The sequence below is a fragment of the Mesoplodon bidens genome (assembly GCF_964165515.1).
Source record: "Mesoplodon bidens genome assembly, chromosome: 5".
In the NCBI taxonomy this organism is placed as follows: Eukaryota; Metazoa; Chordata; class Mammalia; order Artiodactyla; family Ziphiidae; genus Mesoplodon; species Mesoplodon bidens.
In genome coordinates, this window is record NC_138161.1 from 69,695,042 (window position 1) to 69,713,680 (window position 18,639).

The following is an 18,639-nucleotide window of genomic DNA, read 5'->3' on the forward strand; positions in this document are numbered from 1 at the left end:
AAAGAAAGCTTAAACAGGAACCTGGATGCATACACATAAATGCCAAAGTGGTTACCAAGGGGGATAGCACCCATGTTGGCAATAATGAGTCAGCAGAGGATGAAACCACTGGTTTTCTCCTTGACTAATGATTAAAATCCTCTGAGTCACTTTTAAAACATGATGATGGCCAAATCCTGCCCCCTGTCAGAATTACTTGGGACATCTGTTAAGGTGATGCTGGACATTTGTAAGGTGGACCACACTTTGCGTAGGAATGAATTAGATCATCCCTAGCCACTAGCCACAATTTTCATGCAAACTCAGTGGTTCTGAGATCTTAAAGTATGTAAGTATCACTTGGAAGCTAACTAAACATGAAAATTTGCAAGCTCCAGTCTCACAAATTAAAACTCAGTGGATCTCAATTTTTAACAAATGTCCCAAGCGATTTGAGAGTCACAGTCTGGAGACCAAACATACACTAACCTACACAAATGATATTTATTCTACAAATTACATTTTTTAAAGGTGGCAGCATTGTTTATTAATTAATTTTACAAGCTACCTGACCAAATGTGGGGAAATTTTTCTGTTCCAGGTGTGAAAAGAAATTACTATCAAATTCATTGGCTTAAACTAACAATTTTATTACATTTCATGATTTTGTGGGTCAAGATTTGGGCAGAGGTCGGCTGGATGATTCTTCTGCTCTCCTGTGGTGCTGATTAAAGTCACTTAGTGGTACCCAACGAGCAAATAGTTTGGCCTGAAGAGTCCAAGATGGCTTCACTTCACATGCCTTGGCTGGAAGGCTGGGCCAACTGGGACTGTTGCCTGGAATGCCTACACACCTCCAGTCTGGCAACCTTGGCTGGAGTAGTAGGTCTCCTTACATGGCAGCTCAAGGCTCCCAGAGAGAGTGTTCCAAGACACAGAAAGTGGAACAGAGTCATTTCTGCCATAGTCTACTGGTCAAAAAAGTTCCAGAGCTCAACCAGACTCAAGGGGAGGAGTCATAAACAGGCTGGAGTCATGGGTGTGTAACCCTTTGAAAAACCTCAAGTGCACCTGCATAGAAACCTGAACTCAAAAGGAGTCCATGCTTGGTTTATTGCTGTCTTGAAATTCTTTATAATTTTTTAACAAAGGGCACTACATTTTCATTTTGCACTGGGTCCCACAAATTATGTAGCCTGTCCTCATCATAAACCTCACCTTTCAATGGACAGAGTATTAAAAATTTTGTAGCCATCTTTAATGGGCCATAAGCTGCCTGCCAGAGACTTCATTCCTCACCATAGTTCTGTATTCAAAATTATCCTTTCAAAATGAAGAATGATGTTTGTGGGTTAAATTCAGCATAAAGAAGGGAAACAAATTATGAGGTTGGAAACTGGAACAAATTCTGTGATAAGTTTAGGATTAAGAAATATGTTGGAAACCAACAACACTGAGTATCTGCTAGCACCCTATAACTGGTCACCCCTGGGCTCACTCACTCAGTTATGTCATTAGGCATTAACCAACAGTTATCCAAGGTCAGTATGTGTGCTGAATTTATACATATTGTCCTTGATGAGAAAGACAGCCAGTAATCACTATATAGAAGGGAGTCTCCATGGTCTCAGCAAACCTGGATTTGTTTTGCGGGGGAATCTGCAAAACTATGTAAAGGTTATTAGGGAAGGCAGTGACAACTCCTATGCTTTTTGAGAACCCCAGCCACATCTGACATCTCTTCGGGTCATCAGTCATTTGCACTACATTATATTCTCAGCAGGAGTTCAATATGATTGCTCGTGATGAATCTAAGCAACAAATGGCATCATAACAATAACAACTACCAAAAACCAAGATGAATAGAATGGGGACACAATTAATGGAGAACAAGGTCAGGAAAAGTTAAGTACAGTATTTTGCACAAAGGCAAAGATTACTGAATTGAAAATATTGATATGATAAACCCTTGAAAGGTATGATTATCCAGGGAAAGTTTCTTAGAGAAAGAAGCTAGACTTTGAAAGAAATGAGGGTTGGCAGAGTACTGAAAGGAAATAGAAACTACATTGGTATGAGGACAAGAAGAAAATCAGCCCAACTAGAGTGGAAGAACGTGGGTAGAGGGATGTTACTGGATAAATTAGAGGTGAGGAAAGGAGGGTCATTGTTCCAGGGCACTGGTCCTAGGCTGCAGAATCTGAATTTACTCCACAAGTTATGGGAAGTTACTGTAGTTTGCTATTGGTTTGGAGGGAATAAGTGATGGCTTTTTATTTTAGTATGCAAGCATAATAGTGGAAGTCTCCAGCTGATGCACATTCCAAAGGACGTATAAGACTAAGATGCAGAATTTTTCAAAGGAGGTGGCAGAAACCTAGTGAATGATTCCCTGAACCACTGATCCACATTGAGGGTACAAGTATTAGAAGCTGACGATCAGAAAGGACTTTAAAAGAGAGGAGTTCTTGAGATACTTGACGGTGGGAATGTTTCCCCTTATCTCAGGAGACTATTTGAAGAAGTTAATATGTATCTCTTGGAGTTTGAAGAACACAGTGGCCTGTTATCTGATTCCCTCCTGAAGAAAACTTAAAGGGTAAAAGAAAGGATGACTAGCTACTTTGATGGAGGGAGTGAGAACTGGCCTGCATTCCCAGGGTTCTTTGAGGTGAAAATGTGTTTCCTGTTGTGGTAGATGTTGTGATGCCTGAAAGACTTGTTCCTTCAGCCACTAGAAGTGATGCCAGCAGAGAGTCCTCAACTGTCAGTCTCCTAGGGGATTGCTTTGGCTGAAGAAAGCTGATGACTGTCTGGTATGGGGGTACAAAGTCCCAGCCCCCCACCCCAATTTAGAACAACTCTTCAGAGCTATGCCAGGATCAGAACTCCCTGTAGATTGGCTAAGGCCTCTGTTGAGGCTGCAGCAAAGCTCAGCTTCTCCCGCTGACCAATTTTGCTTCTTTCCCTTCCTTTCTACAGGAGTTGATCCCAAGGACACTCCCAAATAAACATCTTGCATGGTTATCTCTATTTCAGAATCTGTTTCCCAGGAAACCTGACCTGTAACACCTGTAGATCAGATATGGAACCCACCAGCAAGTGAACTAGCATGAATTATGTTGGGTCTGTCAAAGTGGGACCCTGTAGGGAGGAATAAACATCAGCGGACAGGATCCTTAAAGTATCACTGAATTCCTTACAGCTGGGGAAGCAGTGAGCACCAGCTGGAATATAGCTGCACCAGCCCAGGTCAAGAAAACTGAAGATTAAAGATTTCCAGTTATGAGGGGGAGAGAGTCTTTGAAGAACTTACAAAACTATCTCTGAGAAGGGCCAGTTTTAACAGTTTGCCAAGTCCAAAGAGCACAAACATCCAGTTCACAGCAGTGTCAATCAAATAAAGCCTTTCCCTCCCCTCTCCTGTCCTCCTTCCAGGGCTCCAAACCTGGAGAGGTTAGAAACCCGGCGGAGGGGCAAGAACAGAAGATAGCATAAGAGAGAAGACGCCAACCCCACACTTTCTTGACTTAAAAGTTTAAAACTGTTTTCCCATCTCTCTCCATTTTTCATGATATCCCTCAAATACTGTCATAGTCTATCCTTTCCTTTACTTGGTGAGATGCCCCATATTCCTGTGAAGCGCTCTCTGCAGTGTCCCTTGTTGCAAAAAGTCAATACTTCACCTTGTCCGTAGGCTCTGACATAGCGCAGAGGTGGAATTGCGCGACCGCCACGCTGCTCACTCCGCCCTGCGCGCTCCGCTCTCACTCCCAGCCCAGCCCTGCTGCCCCGCCCCATCCGTTCCGCTCCTCTGGCCCCGCCTAGCCACCCTGCCCTGCGCCGTACTACCCGGCTGCCCCGCCCCATCCCTCTCGTCCGCCCACTGGCCCTCCCCTTCTCGATGGGCTCGCCCCGCCCCTTCCTGCTGCCCCGCCTCAGCCCACTCGTCTGGTCCCTCCCACTCGTCTGGTCCCGCCCCCTCCTGGTAACCTGGTGGCAAGGAGCGGCGGCCGCCGGCGCCATGGGGACTGCCTCGTCGCTCGTGAGCCCCGCCGGCGGGGAGGTGATCGAGGACACGTACGGGGCGGGCGGCGGCGAGGCCTGCGAGATCCCGGTGGAGGTGAAGCCCAAGGCCCGCCTGCTGCGCAGCTCGTTCCGCCGGGGCGCGGGGGCGGCGGCGGGGGCCGGGCCGGGTTCGCTGCCCCGCGGGGCGGGCGGCGGCGGGCTGCTGGGGGCCAGCTTCAAGTCCACTGGCTCGTCGGTGCCCGAGCTGGAGTACGCGGCGGCCGAGTACGAGCGGCTGAAGAAGGAGTACGAGATATTCCGGGTCAGCAAGAACCAGGAGTTGTTATCCATGGGCCGCCGCGAGGCCAAGCTGGACACGGAGAACAAGCGGCTGCGGGCAGAGCTGCAGGTAACGCCGGGCCCAGGCGCTCACCAGGGACGGCCGCGACACCCGGGAAACTGAGCCCCGGGGCCTCCTGCCCACCGCCTCGCAGCCTCTTGGCCGCACTGCCAGGTGGACCCTGGACGCCTGACTGCTCTGCATTTTAATTTGAGGGGACATACTGTCTTGGGTCTAAAGTGATTCCTTAACTAACCGCCCCCCCCCCTTTTCTATTTCTGGTCCATTCATTCAGATGCCTTGAAGCAATTAGCCTGAAAGTGTCCTGAAGCAACAAATGCTAATCTCCAGAGAAGTAGGTCCACACGGGGCACACATATACACAAAAGACTTTGGTGACATCTGTTGAGGCAACTCATCAAACCCTTCCTAGGAGTTTTTAACCACGCCTCACCCTCCCACCCCTCCACCCCCGCCCCACAAATTTACATACCTCGGAGGTGGGGCTTCTGTCTCCGTTTCTTTTTTTTTTAATTTTTTAAAAATGTATTTTTATTTATTCTTTTTTAAAATATATTTTTTAACTTATTTATTCTTGTTTTTTTTGTCTACGTTGGGCCTTCCTTGCTGCGGGCGGGCTTTCTCTAGTTGGGGCGAGGGTGGGGGCTACTGTTCATCACCGTGGGCAGGTTTCTAACTGCCGTGGCTGCTCTTGTTGTGAAGCACGGGCTCTAGGCACGTGGGCTTCAGTAGTTATGGCACACGGGCTTAGTTGTTCCGCAGCAGGTGGGATCTTCTTGGACCAGGGCTTGAACCCGTGTCCCCTGCATTGGCAGGTGGATTCTTTTTTTTTTTTTTTTTTTTTTTTTTGCAGTACGCAGGCCTCTCACTGTTGCGGCCTCTCCCGTTGCGGAGCACAGGCTCCGGACGCGCAGGCCCAGCGGCCATGGCTCACGGGCCCAGCCGCTCCGCGGCATGTGGGATCCTCCCGGACCGGGGCACGAACCCGTGTCCCCTGCATCGGCAGGCGGACTGTCAACCACTGCGCCACCAGGGAAGCCCGGCAGGTGGATTCTTAACCACTGCGCCACCAGGAAGCCCCTATTTTCGTTACTTTATGAAGTTCCATAGCTGTTGGATTTCAGTGATCTTGAAGTGAATTTTTCTGGCAGCCCCTGGTTTTCACCACCTTAACTGCTGTGGTTGAAAACGTTCCCTAGGTATAGTCAAATTTCCTTAATCCACTTGATTAAATTACTCGAAAAACAATTATTACATGCCCTTCCTGTAATAGATCTATTTTAACTGATTATTAGGAAAGTTATTTTTTTGTGAGCAAAGGCGTGAGATTTTGTGTCATCAGTTTGGGGCCCCTCTGAGGGTTGTAGTTTGTTTACTCTATTTTTCTTTACTATGGAAGAGACTTCTGGACAGCCCAAGTGTTCCTGAGCTCATTACAGGAGAAATAGAATAAATACCTCAGACCTGGTTTTTCTAGAAGGAAGAAGCCTTCTTCCTTCTAGACTAGTCCTTCTAGTCAATCCCTCTCCACCCCTACCGCACCCCCATTAGCTGTTGTATAATTAGCAGTGTTATCTGGGAAGACATAAGCAGTTTTATCTGTTGTCTTACAGATTTTCCTATTGGGCAGTCTTAATGCACTTGCATATATGAAATGGACTTATGCATTTCAGATATCTGATTTCATGCATCCAAGCCATTGTCTTGGATTCACTGCATATTGCAAAAGACTGAGGTGGAGGTAGAAAAGAAAGCCAGACCAACCAGGGTAGAGTGCACTAAGTGTTGACAAATGTCACAGTCCCAGGTTATTCCTGTTACCAATCCTGATTCCTTATGTAACCCTTTTGATTCCTTTCTCACATATCTAGACATTTTTTAAAAACCTTCTGTATTTATTTAATCCATTCAGTCAGACATTTACTGGAAGCCTGCCGTATATCAGGCACTGCTAGTGCTTGGGGCTAGCAAGAGGAGTAAGACATGGAGCCAAGGAGTGCACAGTCTCACAGAAGTAATTATCCTTCAGGTTAAGCCTTACAAGTTGTACTTCTTGTTCTCTTAAAGATGGGAAAGCTGAGGTGTAGTGAAGATTAAGAACTAGTGCAGTATTTCAAAGAAAAAGCATTAATTTCTATTGAAAGCTTAATGTCAAATATCTTCATTTATAATTCAAGCATATTTACATTTTTTTTCCATTATGTGTTTGAATAGAATGGCAATATGCATTTCTTGATAACTGGTGAAAAAGTAAGTAGATTGTTAAAATTCTAAGATATTTAATATGTATATAAGATAATGTAAAATTTGGGAGGCATGCTATTTTTGTTAGAAATAACAAGGTAAATTATTCCAGGCACTTCAGAAAACTTACCAGAAGATACTTCGGGAAAAGGAAAGTGCTTTAGAAGCAAAATATCAAGCAATGGAGAGAGCAGCTACATTTGAACATGACAGAGATAAAGTTAAGAGGCAATTTAAGGTAAATTTCATACATCTTTATCCCCAAAGTGATATGGAATAAAAACAGTATATTTTAAAAGTTCATATAATACTGCGATGAATAACCAGAAGTAAATGATGTAGGAGCCATGCAAGTTATAAGAACTAAACTAAAGCACTTTTTACATTTTTGAGTTGGACGAGGTAAACTTAAGGTAGTTTCAAAGAAAAGGTATAAAAGTGAACATTTTAATAGGGATTTGTGGGGGGTGGGTGGGAAAGGAAAGTGTTTCTATTAGGGGAAAGCATTTAGAATGTTTGGGGATGTTTTCTCTGGGTAAGCATTACTGGCATTAAATGGGAGGGGGACAAATTTGCTAAACATCAGGGAGCACACAAGGCAGCTCCACACATCCTGCTGGAATTCCAGTGGGTTCCAGTTACAAAACAGTGATGTAGAGGTACTCAGATTATTCATCCTACAAAAGGGGAGATCAAGGACCAAATGAATATTGATTTTATGAAAGAAAGAATTTTCCCTTAAAAGTTGATGATACAATTTTTGATTATGGAAAAGGGTTTCAAAATTAAAATCCTTCTTTTAAAGATTTTTAGAGAAACCAAGGAAAATGAAATTCAGGATTTATTGAGGGCCAAGCGAGAGCTGGAGAGTAAACTTCAGAGGCTACAGGTTCAGGGGATCCATGTATTTGATCCTGGAGAGTCTGATTCAGATGACAACTGTACAGATGTTACTGGTAAATTTATTTCCTATTTATAATATTTTGAGATTTCAATATAGGTATAATGATTATAGAGCCAACTTTGAATCCTTTTACTTATAAGTAATTGCTGTTACAAATAGAGTTGCACTTTCTCTTTCTCAGTTGTTATGACAGCTCTTTTCTATGAAGTCCATGATGTAGAGGCTGAGGTTCCTTCTGTCTCATTGTTCTACCAACCTTAACCCATAGCTTTTCTCTCTCTGGTCTAAGCCCCTCTAAGTCCCAACATCACATCTACAATTTAGCCAGGGGGAGGGAGGGAATACCTTACTTTCCTTGAAAGCACAATCTGAAAGATATACAGATTACTCCTACTCAAACCCCATTGGCCAGAACTCTACCTAGGAAGATGGGAAAGTGTAATCATTAGCAGGAGAGCCATGTATCCACATAAAGCTTGGGGTTGTGTCACTGAAGGAAGAAGGGGAGAATGGATGTTGGAGGACAGTTAGTAGTCTCTGTCACATTATTTTTCCACATAATTGATATATTCTTTACAACTATAAGAATATCTGCATAATATTTCATTGAGTGGTTTCCAATGCAGTTTTGTGAAATACTTTTAAAGTTTTTGTTTTACAATTAAACATAGAAAGTGTTTTTTCTAGAAATAAAGAAAAACCTGGAATCATAGACTGAAAGGTTCCACTGTGTTCCAAGGAAATAATAATGAAGTGTGATTGATTTTGAGAAATATTCTATTTTAAATGCAGTGGAAAAATGCAGTCACTCTCCCATTTATTAAAAATATAATTATATTCTTACAAACTGATGTATTTTAGAGTGAAATATGGCAACTGATAATTCCCTTTTAATTTTCATTTTAGTACCATTGGAATTTGACTAGCATCCTGGGACTTTTATTACTAACTTTTGAGAAAAAAAAGTGAAGTGATTCTTAATGACATTAGTCCTAGTGATTATTTCAGTATTGACATATGTTAAAATGTACAGGGTTTCAAAACTATTATATTCTAATTCTCTTAGCAAGTTAATAAAAACGAGTTAATATTTCCTCGTAGGTCTTTCTTCCTATTTCGATATAAACATGAAGAAGGAATGCTTGAGGGAATGTCACTCACTATTTGTCACCCACAAATAATAATCTCAGTTTTGCCAGAGATTTAGCCCAAATGCCAGTTTACTTATGTTTAGTCAAGGATGCCATGAATTATTATTTATTAAAAAAAAACACAACGTGTTCATAAGTACCTGTTGATTCAATCATTAATTTTTTTGCTCTGAGAAGTAAAGAAAATGTGCTCTTTACATCCTTAGCTTACAGCCTAATGAATTACCAATATGAATCAATATGAATTACTGGTGTGCCAGTAATAGTCTTCCTTTGAAATTCTTTCCTTCACATTTTACACTGATACCTAAATCATATAGTTAGGAATGTTTTTAGAATTTTTTTGTTGGGGGGTGTTTTTAACTCCTCTCTGTTATTATAATTCTTTTGGTTATTGTATTCCTAATTTATTTTCATCTTTCTCTTTTTAATCCCCTGTGTAAGTTTGAGGTGATAACCAGAATTCTGTTAACCACCACCTTAGAACTTGCCAGAAGTTGGTGGCAAAGTACTTTCAAAATCATTGTTTTGATTTCAAAATCAAAGTTTGAATATCTGTTGTATTTATAATATTGTAGTATTTTTTGCATTAGAAATCCATTGAATATATATGATAAGGTTTTGAAATTCCAATATAATTTGGTTTTCATCAGATGAAATCTCTTGCTTTTACAGCTGCTGGACCCCAGTGCGAGTATTGGACTGGTGGAGCCTTGGGAAGTGAGCCCTCCATAGGGAGTATGATTCAGCTTCAGCAGTCTTTCCGGGGCCCTGAGTTTGCCCATAGTTCTATAGATATAGAAGGACCCTTTGCTAACGTCAACAGAGGTAACACACGCCATTTGCCAATTACCTTGGTTAATGGTAGTGACTGTTCGTGTACTATGATCTTATGCTGGGAAAACTGCCATCAGCAGAGCATGAGACTTGTGTTCTGGGTGTCTTCCACTGTCAAACCATCATGTACTGGTGCTTGTCACTGACCAGGAATGATGAAGTTACATAATTCACATCAGGATCAGATGGTGCCTCCCAGCCAGACTGGCCAATAGGTTCTAATAACTGAATTTCTGGTCTGAGTTCTCGGATATTTTAGTTGAGTGGTGAGAGCCTAATGTAGATTAACTGAAAAACAGTAGTGTTTAGTCTTTCCCTCTGCATCTTTGATGGTGTTGAAGGTTAGAGAAGTTGTGGAGTAGAGTACAAAACTTCAGTTATATAATATAGTATTCTTATTCATTATCTTTTATATAATTTGGTATCCAAAACAGCTCTTAAGATCTGTTCCGAATTTCAATACCACCTCAGATCTGAAATGTTATAAGTAGCTCCACTCTTTTCTTAAAACTTTGAAATATAGGGACTTCCCTGGTGGCACAGTGGTTGGGAGTCCACCTGCCAATGCAGGGGACAAGGGTTTAAGCCCTGGTCCGGGAGGATCCCACCTGCTGTGGAGCAACTAAAGCCATGGCTGCTGAGCCTGTGCTCTAGAGCCCGCGAGCCACAACTACTGAGCCCACGTGCTACAACTACTGAGGCCCACGCGCCTGGAGCCCGTGCTCCACGACAGAGACAGGCCACTGCAATGAGAAGCCCGTACACCACAACAAGGAGTGGCCCCTGCTCGCTGCAACTAGAGAGAGCCTTGCGTAGCAGCCAAGACCCAATGCAGCCAAAGATAAATAAATGAATAAATAAATTTTTTTAAACCCTGAAATTATTTACCTATTAGCAAAATGAAAATTATTTTTTTAATTATGCATTTTGAATTAGTCAAATATGTCTTAAAATATTCATTCTCACTAACTATCTTTTGGTTATTTTTTGTTTTGTACTGTTCTTGAACTTTCTTTTTGACTCAATGTATTTCAAGAATAATTAGTAGATAAAACTGGGAATGTAGGCTCTCCTCAAGTAGCAAACTAATTGAACAGCCCATGTTGCCTAGTTCCCTGACATTTGACTGGAGCCACGAGTACCCCAGCAAAGACCACTGGTGACATTGATTGCTTTAAGCCCCAGGATAGAATTTGAGGTTAGAGAACTGAGTGCCTTCTAATATCTTATTCTAGAAGCTTTGTCGGTATTACAAGTGAGATCCAATGATGCCTGTTGTTTTCTTTCAGACTTTTGGGGAATCATGTTGTCAAATATTTTCTAGTAATTATTTTTCGGGAACTTATGAGAAATTTTATTTTCAGATGACTGGGATATTGCTGTAGCTAGTTTATTACAAGTTACCCCCTTGTTTTCACATTCTCTGTGGAGTAACACTGTCAGATGTTACCTCATTTATACAGATGAAACTCAGCCCGAAATGGATCTTTTCCTTAAGGTGAGGGCATTTATAAATTCTGTATTCACTGATTTAAAATAAAGTTAATGTTGTGTCCTGGTTATGATACTACTGATTGCCTGAACCAAGTAGTTTACTACCCACTAGATTATGTCTTAAAGAGTAGGAAGCATCTTGGGCTTTTCTTAAGAAAACGTCTTACTCAGTATTATCAGTATATTCAAATTAAGGCCTTGGAACTTTATGCTTTTGAATGCTTCATTACACGTTCTCCACAGTGTTTACAGCCCTTATTGATGGTGTCTGCTATAGTTAATACCTGCCAGCTCTATTCTTGAATCTGTTTCAGATTATGTCAAAATTTAATCCTTGTCATGGTTTTAAATTTTTCAAGGCAGCCATTGGGGTTAATCTAAGGCAGGGGTCAGCAAACTACAGCCTGTGGGCCAAGTCTGGCCTGCAGTCTGTCTGTGTATGACCTAGAGCTAAGATTAGTTTTTTTAAACGGTTGAAAAAAATCAAAAGAAGAATAATATTTTGACATGAAAATTATATGAAATTCAAATTTTGGTGTCTATAAATAAAGTTATATTGGAACACAGCCACGCGCAATGTATTGTCTCAGGTTGCTTCTCACTAGTGGCAGAATAAATTATGATGGAGACTAAATGGACCACAAAAACCTTTGCCAAAACAGCCAAGTTCTTAAGCTGTTATTAATTTGCCATCTGGCCCTTTACAGAAAAGTTTACCAACTACTGTTCTAACTGAATTTTAAATAAATATGCATGTCACATGCTATACCTGCTATATTAACATCATCCAGATTGCTGATTAATAAGTTCATTTAGCTTTCCTTTTTGATAATACTCAATTTTGGTAAAAAGACAAAGTATTTTGAAAACCAAAGCTTCTACTCACTGAGTATAGGCTGTTCCCAAACACATGTTGAGGGAATTACTAATTTATTGCATAATAATCATCATCATACTAAGTACCTTGATTTGTTATAGACCAACATATTTTTATATCTGTTTGCTTTAGTGTTCTAATATACCATGGCGGACACTTTTTACTATATAAATCTATGGATTTACATTTTTCACCCTATAACAATAAACAGAAGTCATTTGTAATAATAATAATAAAAATAAATAACTACCAAAGCAAAATAGCCTAATACTTTACTCCTGTTGTTTTAGGTTTATTATGAGATAAATCATTTTCTGGGCTAGGAAACAGGAAAGTTGCTAAGCTATTACTATTTTTATTTTATAGAGAAACTTGCCTTTTCTCTTAAAGATTTTCTTTAAGGTGTGATCATATATTTTTTAAAGTTTTAAATCAGAGAATATCCAACATAACCTTTTTGATTTTAAGTAGTATGAAGCTGACTAGATCTTTAGTTAAATAAGCTGTGCTTTCTTATGTTTTAATTTGTTTTTAGGACTGTTCACCTAAACTTAAAAGAATGTGTGAGACAATGGGATATTTTTTCCATGCTGTGTATTTTCCAATTGATATTGAAAATCAGTACCTCACTGTAAGAAAATGGGAAATTGAGAAGAGTTCATTAGTTATCTTATTCATTCATTTAACCTTACCAAGGTAAGCTGAAAATTCTATAATTTATTATAGAAGTTAAACTCATAAATAGAATTGAGATTACCAGATGAACTTGAAAGATAAATTCTAATTGCATTCTTATAATCAAAAACAATCCATGAAATTCAATAAATTCTATGACTTTTAATACGTGAATAAAATAAATTTAAAGTTTCACACTGTTAGGCTTGTTAATAGGTTATAAGTTTAACATCATTAATGTAAAGATCATTTTAATCAGAGGTCAGCAACCTATGGCCCTCAGGTCATATCCAGTCAGCCACCTGTTTTTTTTTTTTTTTTGCGGTATGCGGGCCTCTCACTGCTGTGGCCTCTCCCGCCGCGGAGCACAGGCTCCGGACGCGCAGGCCCAGCGGCCATGGCTCACGGGCCCAGCCGCTCCGCGGCACATGGGATCCTCCCAGACCGGGGCACGAACCCGCATCCCCTGCATCGGCAGGCGGACTCCCAACCACTGCGCCACCAGGGAGGCCCCCAGCCACCTGTTTTTATAAATAAAGTTTTATTGGAGCACAGGTATGTTCATTCATTTATGTATTGTCTACAGCTGCTTTCACACTACAACAGCAGAGTTGAGTATTTCAGCAGAGGCTGTATGGCCCGCAAAGCCCAAAATGTTTACTAGCTGACCCTTTACAGAAGAAGGTGGTGACCCCGATTTCAATAATCAGCATTAACCTTCATTATTTTCTTTCTTCAGATACAGATTGAGAGGCACTTGAACACTTGCATAGGTGTTAAATCATATTTTTAATTCTCTGAGGAGCTAACTACTTAAATCCAGTAAAGTGAGCAGTTTTCTTATAATGTGAAATATAATCACACCAATGAATCTAGTCTGCAAATGAAGCTTTTTTTTGTTACCAGTTAGATATATAGATAGAAGACAAAATAAGATAGGTTAAATAAATTAATTTTTCTTTCTATATTTTCTATCTGATTGGATTTAATCTTTCCAAAGCTTTTTTCTCTTTTTATTGAGGACCAACTCTGACTTTAACTGTGTTTGGAAGTGTTTGGAGCCCTAAGCTTTATGAGAGTCCCTGCAATATAACCTATCATTGATCCTTAAGACTCTACCCAGAGGCCAGGTGGCCAGGGAGCTATGTGGTCAAGGAACCTTTTCCCAAAATAAGTTTAAGGATTCCTTCAACTTGATTTCCTTTAGTTGGAGTCCTTTACCTCCCCTTCCCTCTTTTATTTTCCTGTTTTGTTTTTATATTAAGAATATATCCTGTTTTATTCTTTAATATCTAGGTAGTATTTTATCTTAGGTGATAGTATATGTCACTTGTTGTTTTTCTCTTGTTAATTCTTTAATCCTTAAAACCATGTTGTTTTTTCTGTTTTCTTCTTTTTGCTTTTTTTTTTCTGTTTCGTATTGGGGCCGGTATTTTAGTTTTTTATGCAAATTCTAAATCATATAATGGCTTTCCCCTGTATACACACACTAATTTGCCTTTCTAGACAAACTTTCATTTAATGCTTTTTAGAAATGGGAATTGTTTAGTTTTCCTTGTGGTGTAGAAAACATTAGTAGGTTATTTGAAGATTTTTCTGGAATTTAAATAGGAATAGTACAGACTGTAGTTACGGTACATTGAGCATAGTTAGGATTTTTTTTTTAACCTTTACCACAGTCAAGATTTTAATAGCTATCTAACCTTCCCCATCTGCCTCTGGATCTTTCTTACAGTGTATCTGGGGTATAAGGGTTCAGATCATTTACTGAATGAGTAAAGGCTAAAGGACTAGAGAAGAGAAAAATCTTGAAATCTTGAGGCTGATGATATTTGTGTTTTAACTTGAAATTATATAATTGTGAATAGAATTAGGTTTTCCATTTATTTGCAAAGTCTCATGAGTATGGACCATTATTTTGAGCAATGTTTAACAGTATTTTTGAGAAGTGTTTTTTTTAATTAGATTTTAAAAAATTAAAATTATGTATGCTGGGCTTCCCTGGTGGTGCAGTGGTTGAGAGTCTGCCTGCCGATGCAAGGGACGCGGGTTCGTGCCCCGGTCCGGGAAGATCCCACATGCCACGCAGCCGCTGGGCCTGTGAGCCATGGCCGCTGGGCCTGCGCGTCTGGAGCCTGTGCTCAACAACGGGAGAGGCCACAACAGTGAGAGGCCCACGTACCGCAAAAAAAAAAAAAAAAAAAAAAAAAAATTATGTATGCTTTAAAATTTAATTTATTGTACCTACTCTCATTGTCTGCTAGTGAATATATTATACTTTAATATTGACACTAAGCTAGAACAGAGCTATAAAAACATCCATTTTGGGGGCTTCCCTGGCTTCCCTGGTGGCGCAGTGGTTGGGAGTCCGCCTGCCGATGCAGGGGACGCGGGTTCGTGCCCCGGTCCGGGAGGATCTCACATGCCGCGGGGCGGCTGGGCCACAGAGCTATGGCCGCTGAGCCTGCGCGTCCGGAGCCTGTGCTCCGCAATGGGAGAGGCCGTGGCAGTGAGAGGCCCGCGTACCGCAAAAAAAAAAAAAACATCCATTTTTGGAAAGTTTCACTTATTCTGCAGCGGGGCCTTTTCTGGCCACTTGTCATTGTAGTAAATCCCCCTTCTTGGCACTTAGGTTAATTGACTAACTGTGTGCTGCCACAGTGCAGTATAGCACAAGAAATACTGATTTCCAATCTAGCCTGTTATTGGAAGACTGTGAAGAAGCTTTTCTGAAAAACACTGAAGGCAAACCACGATTAATTTATCATCGTTTGGAGGATGGGAAAGTCAGTTCTGACTCTGTCCAGCACCTGATTGATCAAGTTTCTAACCTGAACAAGACCAACAAAGCCAAGGTAAAATTCATAGGTTGTTTTTAAGAACATGCTTGGCAGAGAGAGGTGCTGGCGTGTTTGGGGAGAGGAAGGAAGCCAGTGGGGCTGGAGCAGAGCAAGTGAGGGGACATGAGTAGGAGCAGCCATGGGGGCCGACGCTGAAGAACCTTGTTTTTTTTACTTAGAGTGAGGTGGGGAGCCGTTGAAGGATTTAACCAAAGAGGAAGAAATGCTATTCTGACAAGACTCTCCTGGGCTGCTGTGTTGAGAATTGACTGTGGTTTGGAGGGAAGGTAGTGGGATAGGGCAGAGGTGGAGAGCTGTTGCTGTCATCCAAGTGAGAGATGCTGGTGGCTTAGACCAGGGTGGTGGTAGAGGATGTGATAAAAAGCAGTAGGATTCTGGTTAAATTTTGACAGAGCCAATAGATTTCCTAACAGATTAGTTGTGGACTATGAGAGAAAGAGAGGCATCAACAGCGATATGTGCCTAAATAGTGTATGATCTGTAAGTGGATAAATCAGAATCTCTACTGTGCTTTTTTCCCAAGCACAGAGTCCTTCTATCTATTATTGACCAAGGATTAGTGTAAGGAGGAGCCTTTTCATGGTAGCCTTTCCTGCAAGCATTGGGAAAAGCCAAAAACTGTTGATGAGTAGAAGGATTTGATCATCCCTAGATGCATGGTGGGATATATTTTAGAATAGAGATTACAGGCTTTGCATTACTGCATGCTGAGATAACTTGGTAAATGTTTATAGTTAGTGTTAAGAATACAATCAAAAACAACTCTAGGATTTTGATGAAGTTTCTGTTTCTCTATGCCTAGCCAGAAAATAAGACCAAATATGAGTACAGGCATTTTTCTTGAGGCCAGCATAACACAGTGAAGAGTCTAAGACAAGAGTACATTTTTATTACAGTTAATCTCCAGAGCCATTTCATTCGTTTGAATTATTTTAGTACCAGCCTAGTTCACTAGGTGCCACAACGAAAGATATTAATCTTTATCTTTTTTCTATTTGTTCTATAAATGTTGCTTTTAAAAATTAGTATACTAGAGGATGAATTTTTTTATATATGAGTCAAATAAGATCTCTCTACTATGATTATAAATTTAAATGTAGGATAAACTTCTTTGCTTTATTGGCATAAAGATGGATTTTGAAGGTTATGGGTATTGAATGGTACAGAAATACATAAGATGAAATTAAAGTAGCTGTTTAACTCATGTGTGTGGGTCAGTGTGTAGGCATGCATACATGTGTGTACACATGTGTATGTGTGTATATGTGTGTCTGTGTGTTTACAAAAAAAAACCATGACCTTTATTCAGGACATCAAGAGAAGGGACACTCAGCAGAGTGATTAAAACAATAAAGGCTGGTGTTGGGCTTTTCCCAGCTTTGGAATGTTCATACCCAAAAAGGTGAATTGATTAGCAAGGTATCCACAAGTTCTTACCTGAAGCAGAAGTGAGAGAGTTCAGCCATTGGAATTTTCCTGAAAAAAGACCATTCCTTTCACCGTGGGCCAAGCCCCCCAGCCAAGCAGGGGAGGAACTGAGAGTGACAGTGGGGGGGGGTTGCCTTGTCCTCTGTACCGGCTCCCCGACCTGTCCCCCAAGTGAAGAGGTCGTGGAGCTGCCCTCAGCCTTGGCACATGGCTCCTCCCCCCACCACTCCTCTGGATCATTCCATAAGTAACCCACAGATTTGCTGAGCACCTACTGTGTGCCAGGCCCCAGCCCACAGGGGAAAGCAGAGGGGGCCCCATTGTCTCCCACGAATGAAAGGTTGGTTCCCTCTGACCACTACAGCCTGGGACCCCAACCCTTCCATGTTTCCTCAGGTTACCCTGGTTACCCTTCCGAAACAAACAGGCAGAAAGCAAGCACTATTCAGGGAGGGTTTTTATATGAACCTATGTGTTCAGGTTATAGGACAAGAAGAAAAAAACAAAAACTATTTCCCCCAAGGCTGTGAGCTGAAAGGAATCAAGCCAAACTTAGGAATATTTTCCACACTGTCTGCTCCACATGATAAAATTTACTTCTGTTTGCATCCAAGTGCTGGCAGGGACAGAGGCTCCATGGCCTCACTACGCACCATGGGAGCGCAGATGCTGCTACCAGGGCCCCAGCACACACCATCCCACCTATCTGGTTCCTTAACAGGTTCCTGCTGTCACATGTCAAAATGAGCAGCTGTGTGCATCATCCAGACCAAAGTGGACTTTCAGTGGTGACACCAGGTCCTGGACAGAGTTTTGGTATCACCAACTCCAGTCACTTTCTCAGATGGACACATAAGCAAAAAAGAAAGCATACCTTTTGTTTTATTTGCAACATTGTTCACACTAAATCCCTTGTGTGACCTTAGACAAGTTTTTTAACTTGCCTCAGTTTCCTCTTCTATGAAATGGAGGGAATAACAGTGCCTCCCTCCTAGGGTTGTGAGGGTAAATGAGCTAATATACGCAAAGTACTTAGAACAGTTCCTAACATATAAGCACTCTAAAAGTGTTTACCGACCCCTCCTCCTGTTAGTCTTGTTTTTTTCTTGTTGTTAAACTTCTTTTTTTCCCCCCAGATCATTGATCACTCAGGAGATCCTGCAGAAGGAGTCTGTAAAACCTATATTTATGTAGAAAAGATTATTAAACAGGTAAATGTGCATTCCCTGTAAGATTTCTTCTCAAATATCTTAAGAGTGATTTCTATAAAATTGGGTTTTCCAGAGAAAAGCACTTGTTTGTTTTTTTTGAAAACAATACCGGGGTAAAGTGCCCTCTTTTCTGGCAAGAGTCCATCTGGTGGTATTATTGTGTTATTCCCAGTACCATGTATCTGTATCTCTCAGTTGCCTCACAAACGATTTGATGTTTTAATATCCATTAAGTATAAAATGGATTACAAAAGTGGTAGGTAAAAAGGAAGTATATGAGGGATAATGTTCATCCTATTCAACAGAGAGTCTCCTTAGATTCTGTGTGCACCTTGAGTTTTTGTATATTAGAAAAATCTGTCTTGAATTTTTCTACCACATTATCCCCCTAGCAATAGAGAGGGGTGAAAACACACCTCTAGGTGTCTGAGATCATGGATCACAGAGGTGTCTCAAACTGAAAGTTTCTATGATGTCTCAGTATTATCTTGAAACTTTATGTGAATTATATATTCTGCTTGATGTTTACCTGTCTTTTTTAATATTAAAAATCATTTAAAGTTATGTATCAGCAAAAATTCTAATAATGATGCGAAAAAGAAAAAGAAT

The 18,639-nt window shown here is 40.9% G+C and overlaps 1 protein-coding gene across 5 annotated transcripts in view; it reads left to right on the forward strand.

Annotated features, from left to right (window-relative positions):
- Positions 1–3,971: 3,971 nt before the first annotated feature.
- NPHP3 (nephrocystin 3) overlaps positions 3,972–18,639 on the forward strand; it is a 45,399-nt gene continuing 30,731 nt past the window's right edge. For 4 of the 5 annotated variants that reach the window (XM_081235636.1, XM_081235635.1, XM_081235638.1 and 1 more), the window contains exons 1-8: positions 3,972–4,396; positions 6,705–6,830; positions 7,398–7,548; positions 9,323–9,475; positions 10,849–10,982; positions 12,391–12,551; positions 15,229–15,385; positions 17,956–18,030. In XM_081235636.1, the coding sequence (XP_081091762.1) occupies positions 4,004–4,396; positions 6,705–6,830; positions 7,398–7,548; positions 9,323–9,475; positions 10,849–10,982; positions 12,391–12,551; positions 15,229–15,385; positions 17,956–18,030 (1,350 nt within the window). In that variant the 5' untranslated portion in view covers positions 3,972–4,003. The remainder of the gene's footprint in view (positions 4,397–6,704; positions 6,831–7,397; positions 7,549–9,322; positions 9,476–10,848; positions 10,983–12,390; positions 12,552–15,228; positions 15,386–17,955; positions 18,031–18,639) is intronic. The other variant, XM_081235637.1, reaches the window with a different exon arrangement.